The sequence below is a fragment of the Vombatus ursinus genome, unplaced genomic scaffold (assembly GCF_900497805.2).
Source record: "Vombatus ursinus unplaced genomic scaffold, bare-nosed wombat genome assembly UNPS02014861.1, whole genome shotgun sequence".
NCBI classification, from domain to species: Eukaryota; Metazoa; Chordata; class Mammalia; order Diprotodontia; family Vombatidae; genus Vombatus; species Vombatus ursinus.
In genome coordinates, this window is record NW_020954639.1 from 9586719 (window position 1) to 9595285 (window position 8567).

The window sequence follows — 8567 nt, forward strand, 5'->3', positions numbered from 1 at the left end:
ATAGAGGGTTATAATGTAATTTGCATTTCATTATCATATTAGAGGATTGGTTTTTTTTTAAATGCTCACTTTCTTATGTGTGGAGATTTTTCTTCTTGTGGTGTTTGAGATTGTCACTTATTTTCTTATTGTTGAAATCATTAGAAACTGACTTTTTTTCACTTCAGCAAGAAAATCCGATTTACAAGAGCCCTATTAATAATTTCAAGAATCCAAACTATGGACGTAAAGCTGGTCTCTAAATTTCCGTTCGTATTTTCTTTCCATTTCTGCCTTTCCTCTGCATGTGAAATTGATTCTGACTTTTACTGCACTGTGTGTCTTCCCATCACTTTCAGGCCTTTGCCAGCGTGGCTTTAACGGTCATGTTGCTTTTCTTTTGCCCTTTTTGTAAGGTGTGTGTGCCAGAAAGTTCTCACAGGCTTTGTTCCTAATTGCAAATTTTAACTTAATTTAAAGACCAATGATATTATCTTATGTAAATGAAACCATAGGATTTAGAAGGGACCCTAAAGTAGTATTTCTCCCTTATTTTATAGATAGGGGTAACCAGGTGGTGTAGTAAATAAAGCAGTGGTCCTGGAGTCTGGAAGACCCGAGTTCAAATCACATCTCAGACACTTAACAGCTATGTGACCTTATGAGATCATTTAACCTCTGTTTAACTCAATTCCTTCATCTGTAAAATGGGAATAATAATAGCACCTACCTTCCATGGTTGTTGTGAGGATCAAGTGAAATAATATTTGTAAAGCAGTTAGCACCATACCTAGTACATATAAATGTTAACTGTTGTTATTATATAGAAATAAAGGTGGAAGGGTTGTAACTTGCCAAAGATCACACACCAGTAAGTAGTAGATGCAAAATTTGAACCCAGGCCCTCAGAGTCCAAATGCATTGAATATTTTTCTACCACCACAACAAGGAATTCTTTCAGAAATAAAGCCTGGATTCTTTGGGTGGTGTTATCTCTTTACAGCTATAGAACAATTCTGGTGCTTTCATCTTTGAGTTGATATCTTTTTTTAAAAAAATAGTAAGTTGGAAGTCTTCAGTTGGAAATGCTTGGAAAGGAACCTTTATAATAATAATAATTTGAAAACTTTGTGTCTGTATTTGTATGTGCTTGAGATGAGTCTCGTTTGACATATTCTTTATATGCAGGCAGTAACCAAGGCAGACTCTCTTAGTGAATTTATTTTTCACCTGGCTGACATATTTATTAAATAGAGAGTCCTTTTAATGTAAGATTTCAAAATTCATGAACTTCTGTGACTTGCTCTTCACCAAGGGTAGGGAACCTGCTGCCTCTCTCTCTCTCTCTCTCTCTCTCTCTCTCTCTCTCTCTCTCTCTCACTCACACACACACAGACACACACACACACACACACAGATATATATCTATATAAATATAGAGAGAGAGATCTATATATCTATATGTGTATATATAGATACATATATAGAGAGAGAGAGAATATGTTGAAAAACAAACAACAGGGAATTAAGAAGGATTGGGAAAGGCTTCCTGTAGAAGGTTGGGTTTTAGCCAGCACTTGAAGGAATCCAGGGAAGCCAAGAAACAGATGAGGAGGGGACAGCATTCCAGACATGGGGGACAGCCAGGAAAAATGCCCATAGTTGGGCAGTGGAGAATTTGGTGTGAGGAACAGCAAGGAAACCAATGTTATTGGATTGCAAAGTTATGTGGTCGGGTATAAAAATATAAGAAAAGTAGTAAAGGGGTTGGGCCAAGTGGCTACTGGTCCAGAGGTCTTTTGATGTTGCCTGTTTGATGGGACAAGAGAGATAAACCACATTGTTAAACAGAGATAAGCCTTTTCTTTCCCACTGTAGTATCTGGGTCCCTTCAAAGTTACTATTACACAGCAACTTATTTTTTCTTTTTTAAATTTTTAATCCTTTGAGTAAGCAAGAAACATATCACTCTTTTAGGCCAAACAATGCATGTGCAAAGCCTACAATAAAAATATATTTTACAATATACATTTGTCATTTTACTACTAAAGCTAAGATTTCCCTACTGTGTGCTCTGATGTATGTAAATCAAATTATAGCACATTCCTCAGATACAGCACCTTGGCCCAAGAAGTAGGAACTTACTCAGACCTTGAACATTTTATATAAAGTTAATCCCTCTTCCCTATCTTCCTCCCAGCCCACCCCCTTTAAAAAAAAAATAAATTAGCAGAAACTCGGAGATTCCACTGCCAGTGGAATCACAAGTAGTAAATAGCAGAGCTGGGATTTGAACCCAGATTCTCTTATTTCAGAACCAGTGTTCTTTACACACTGCCTCTTATGGTCAAGGACAGAAAAGATAATTTTGTATATAGTATTAGACTTTGTTCAAAATTTGTAACTAGATTAGAAAGACATTGATGGGGCAGACACTGAGATGTAGGAATAGTTTTCAAATTTGTATCCCGAATTTGATGGTATTTTGCACTATATTGAGGTATTGATTTACCCTATGGAATGAGAAATTAACAGAAACTATCATTTAATAAATCCTTAAGAATTTTTTACCAGGTCCATTAAAGTATTAGTTTGTTAAAAATAATTATTTCTTTGATCTGTTTTTTGAGTTCATGAGCCAGTTTTAAAATTTTTCAAATGACTAAAAATCTTCAAGTTAATAAATTTTAATGGTTTGTTCTGTTTTGTTTTGTTTTTTACAAAATACTATTGTTATTAGGCTTCTGCTGGCTCACATATGACTCTTAGTGAAAAAAAGTATCAGGCTGGTATTTAGGAAAACTAAGTCACTAAATAACATTCTCTTAACTCAGGGCAAGTCACTGAATTTCTCCAAAACTTAAATTTTGAGGGTCTTCAGATTTAGAGCTAGAAGAGACTGGATTTAGATTGCTTTGAGAAAATAATAAATAATTGTTTATAACTCTGTAGTCAACACAAATTAGGACAAAATAGAAGTAATTCTTTTGCTTAAAATATTCAGTCTATAGAATTTAAGAGCTCTTTGGTTTTCTTGATTCATTAATGAAATCCTAGCAAGTTACTGTAACAAGATATTCCTAGATGTCATTTCTCAGGGCAACAGTAGGAGCAACAGAAACTAGTAGGGATCATCAAACAAATAAAGGGAAGAGCGTATTGTAAAACACTTTGTAAATATAGGACCAGACTGCCAAGGAGGCGTTGAGTGTTTTAGGGAGTTGTGAAGCTTCAGGGGAACTACGTAGTGTGAAGATTCCATGTTGACCAAGACACAACTCCACTGCTTGGGTGGAGTTGAGAGGTCAGTAAGTCCATCTTCCCTGAGTAGACTTATTTAGTTAGGAAAACAATATAAATCAACCCAGATGGCCATTGTAACTGCCCTTCACTTACCCATTCAAAGAAAAAGCCACTCAGATGACATTTCATTCACGTTGGGAATCTTTATTTTAGTACATTGCCAAGAATCCTTGGTTTAATTTTTGTGATATTTGATATTAACACCTCGCCCCATTCCCATCCTTCTTCCTTCCTTTCTACCTAACAGAAACTAGTCTGGGTTATTTTTATTTTCTTTTGAATTAAAACTAGGCCTAATGGTTTCATTTGGATAGGCATGTGCTCTTAGTTTAATTTGACGTGCTAACTTTGCATGTTAGGTTTTTTTGCTAATTTGGTTTTACCTTGAAATTACTCAATGAAATGTTTGACTGTGCAATGAATTTTTCTCATAAGGTAAGGTCTTCCATTAAATTGTTCCATTTGAGTCCATCAATATTATCCAAACATGATTTCACTTTTTTATGAGAAATTATGTCAAAACAATATATAGAAAACTCTTAAATGCAAACTCTTTTTCTTTCCTTGTATGTAAATATATAATACAATAACCAATAATCAGATTATTATAAATGGGCTGGAAGTACCTACAAAATCAATTCTTTGCTTTGTGGTCTGCTATTTTTAGAACCTAGCATGTTCATACTACTAAACTATATTTTTTTTATTAAAATAGATTATAAAAATATTTTTGGTTTTTCTCTCACCCTTGCCATCTCTTATGGCAAAGATTTAAAAAAAAAGAAAAAAAAACAGAGAAGGGGGGGAGATCAGTAAATCCAGTCTGTCCATTGGAAAAAAATCTGATAGTATATTCAGTGTTGCATGGCCATAGACCCTATACCTCTGCAAAGGAATGGGAAAGGGGAATCAAATCTCTTATTTGGGACCAACCTTTGAACTTTATTTTTAAAAAACAAATCATCATAAATGAGATATTATGCTTATTTTCACATCTCTGTAAGAAAAGAAAACGCAACCACTTCTTATTTGTAAGAGGAAGAAGGGGGTAGAACAAGTTTAGATGACTTATTCAAAATAGTTTGGTAAAATCAGCAGTATTACTATGGTATCTTAACTCCCACTGTGTAAATTCCTGCCCAGCTCCACAGCATCTTTATTAAATGTATAGATTACAACTTTTATAGGACCTTATCAAATACATGGTCTGTCTGTGAATGTCTCTGTGACATTAGGATAAGTCAGTTGAGTTACTGTGGTTTATTTCATAGTTCACTACAGATTTTTTTGATGACGGGATACAATGTGTGTATGTATATGTATGTGTATATATATATATATAACATATGTATATAGTGCACAATACTATCTCCTTTATATATCATTTTGTTGTGCATCTAATCTTGTAAATTCCCAGTTCTCCATGTAGTCACATGTGTCATCTTGCAGATATTTGTCACCAAAAAAGACCCGCATAAACACTTCACTGAAGTGTGATAAAAATAACATTTTCAGGAGCTCTCTACAAATAATTTTTTTTAATGACATACCTATAGCTTATGTAGAGTACATTCTACAGCACTAGAATAATGTTTCAAGATGTGTCACCAGATAACCCTATGATATAGTTACTGTACCACATTTTTTATACTACTTCCCAAAAGAAAAGAGCAAACCTATGCACAAGTATAATTGTAGCTGCTGTTTAAATGGGATCAAAGAAGGGCATTTTCCTTCATACAATGCAGCAGCTAGTGCATGCTGAAAGTTTTCTGTGTAGTTTGGGATCAGCTTGGTATATGATATAGGTGGTTTACTATGGAGGCTTTGAAAATGTACTATATATGTGGTTTTAGATCTTTTACCAGGATATTAAGTAATATATTGTTGCCATATTAAAAATGAAATACTTAAATGAGTTTATGAAGAATGATGTAATTATCATTTTACTCACTTTTCATAATTCAGTAACATTTATTGAATCAATCTATATGATTTTTATGGTTAAGTTTCCTTTAAAGTCTCCTGAACCCTCAATAAACATATTGGGGAACACCCTCACTGTCCCCGCAAATGAGAGTTCTTACCATAGAGGAACCAATGATACTTTAGATGTCTTTCCATTCATTCACTCACTCACCCAATGTTGATTGATTGATTGCTATGAGTAGGATTCCATGTCCAGTAATAGAGTAAGCAGCTGTACAGTCAGCTAAACCACAGAAGTCATGCTTTCTTTAAATCATGCATAAAAGTGGCCACTGAAGACATACAGGTAGGAGGTACATTCCTTGCTCAGGATAAAAGAGCTAAGTGTACCTTTCAGGGAAGAGTGAATGAAGTCTGAACATGTTTGATCTAGCACTAGTATGTTGGAATGCCTTTACATTTTTTAATCGATGATTTTTTTAAAAATACCAGTGCCTCTTTTGAGTAACTGCTCTCTCATCCCCCCAACACCCCCACCAATGGAACTGTCCCATGAAACAAAGGGACAGTTAAGACAAATCAAAGATGGATATGGAATGCACCATTCCATGTCCATTGTCTGCTTCTTTCCTGGGAGGAAGCACATGTGTTTCATCATTAGCCCTCTGGAATCAAAAATTGTCATTACTTTCATATGAATTCTGGTATCTCTTAGTGTTCTCCTTTACTTCTTTGTGCTCATTTTGTTCCCTTAGTTCTCTGTTCTGCATCAGTTTATGCCTCATACCAACAAGTTCCTTTGAATTCTTCACATTTGTCAGTTCCGTTGTATAGCTTGAGTACCTTTTTATTCAATCAATAGAGAAAAACTTTGAGTCTGTTATGATCTTTTATTAATGCTTACTCCTGATTAAGGAAAAACTCAAAAGGCAAAATGGATATAGTAACTTACTTGTATTATAGTAGTTTTTATGTGGTGTTTTGTCAAATAGCTTAACTTTACAATACAACTAATTTATTTTTACCCCTTTTTTTTAGGGTGAAAATCCAATTTACAAGAGTGCGGTGACAACTGTGGTCAACCCTAAGTATGAGGGCAAATGAACATGCTTATGCAAATCCACAACATTTTCTGCAGGGTCAGTTTTTATAGTCACAGTAAGATAGCTTTAGGGCAATACCGCAGTGGTTTTACTAACTCGTTACATGTATGTGTTTCCTATGCAGGTTTTGAAAATGTACAGTATGTATAATTTTTTTTTTTTGCAAATAGAGTTATAATCAGTGCCAGGGACTGACAGAAAACTTGAGATAGGATCTTGATCCTAGTCAGATGAGGTTAACATTGTGCCTTTTTGACCTATTCCCTCCTGAGCTATTGATATCTAGGTCTTTAGGAAATGTAAGATACTGCTAAGAATACTTTGAGAGGGAAATGGTTAAAGTAATCAGCATGATGAGGTCTGTCCATTAAGTATTAAATGGAATTTTAGCTTTACAAAAATATCAGGGCTTGAGTTTGCAAATGCATTGAATCCAAAGTAATTACTTAGCTATTAGCTTGGTTAGAAATATTACTTTTAAACTTATCTTTTTGAGATTTGTCTGTGAGTCACCTCTGATTGATTACATTGCTATAACTTAAGCAGGTTGAGAATTAAGTGCATAAAAAGTTTTAAAAATATTTGATTAGTATTTTCCTACTGTCTACAGGGAGACTAAAAAATGTGGAATGAATTGAAAGTATTAGGAAGGAGAAAAATAGCTTTAAAAAAAACCAATCCGTATGCTGTTTTCAAGAGTTACTGATTTGTACATAGTAACAGCAATATTGTTCGATGAAGAATTGTAAATGACTTAGCTATTCTCAGCAATACAATGATCCAAGACAATCCCAAAGGACTAATAATGAAGCATATTGTCTGTTTACAGAGAAAGAACTGATATTGTTTGAGTACAGACTGAAGCATGCTATTTTTCACTGTCTTTCATTTTTTTTCTTTTATTCAAATCTTCTTGTACAAAATGACTAATATGGAAATGTTTTACAGAATTGCACATGTATAACCTATATCTGATTGCTTTACCATCTAACGGAGGGTGGAGGGGAGGGAGGTATAGAATTTGGAACTCAAAACTTTAAATATGTTTTAAAAAATGTTTTTTTACAGTTACTGGTGCCTAATAACTTTTATGCGTTCATTTGTAAATTCAAGCCAGGACCTATAATACTGCAAACTATCCTGCAAAGCAGTCCTTGAAAAATATTATTTACATAAAGGCCTTAATTCACGTGTTGTCTGCTGACTTGAGGACTTTTTAGTTTAAAATACTTTTATTTTATTTTGTTGAAAGCCTGGTGCTTTTGGTCACCATTTCTAATCTTTTAATGTATTTGATTACCATTTTTTGTAAAATTTTGTGTTGACACTATTCTTTTGCCACCTGAGCTGTAAATTCTGCCTTTTCAGCAAACACAGGAGGTTTTACTGTGATGCACAGGACGATCGATCATTGCTCTCCTCTCTTATTTTCAACAAGTGCCATAACAGAGCATTGTACATTTGCCTCTGGCCATTTGAATTGCCCGTCTTGTTCTCTACTAGTCACATTCTTGTTTTAAGTGCCTTTTTGTTTTAACAGTTCACTTTTTACAATGCTATTGAAGTTATTTATTGAATAAAAATGCCTAAAATACCGAAATTAGATTTGTTCTCTTTGTATTATATGTTCCTCTCTCTCCTCCACCCCAAAACTTTTGACAGGTGGAACATGGAGGTGGGGAGATTAATGCCTGAGGACACAGACTAATGTTCTGGAAATGCTGGTGCTGGGGCAATACAGAATAATGAGTTCCTGACTCCTTGTTGCATAAGGTGGGAAACAAAGGAGCAGCACTTAAAGCTGGGATAGATGCACCCCCAAAAGATGGAATGGCCCCTTGTACCTTGGGACAACCCCAATAACCCTTTACAAGGTATACAAATAGAGCGGACTGAGGAAGAAAAGAAATAGGAGAGAACTGTGGAGATAATGAAGACAAGAAAACAAAAAGGCAAATGGAAGAAGTAAGCCCATCTGTCCAGGAATATTATAACAGGCACTCCTGGTATTGGATGGGAGATGATGTCTCAAGTTCTTTCCAGTTCTAAGATTCTGTATAGCAGCTGTTCTGTATGCAGCTGTCCTCCTTTTCTTGAGTGCAGCCCACTTAGCAAATATGTTGCAGGACATACTGTTTATGAAGTATGGCACAAGAAGCCCTGATAAAGGGCTCAGAAATCTGATAGGGTGATTGATAAAACGTTCAGGTATTCCACACTACTACCAATGGAGCACATGGTGTAAGATGTCAT

General features: G+C 34.9%; 1 protein-coding gene across 1 annotated transcript in view; it reads left to right on the forward strand.

Moving 5' to 3' along the window:
* Positions 1-7097, forward strand: part of ITGB1 (integrin subunit beta 1) — a 53822-nt gene extending 46725 nt beyond the window's left edge. Inside the window, exon 16 of the mRNA XM_027841540.1 lies at positions 6250-7097. Within this exon, the coding sequence (XP_027697341.1) occupies positions 6250-6315 (66 nt within the window). The 3' untranslated portion in view covers positions 6316-7097. The remainder of the gene's footprint in view (positions 1-6249) is intronic.
* Positions 7098-8567: the final 1470 nt, after the last annotated feature.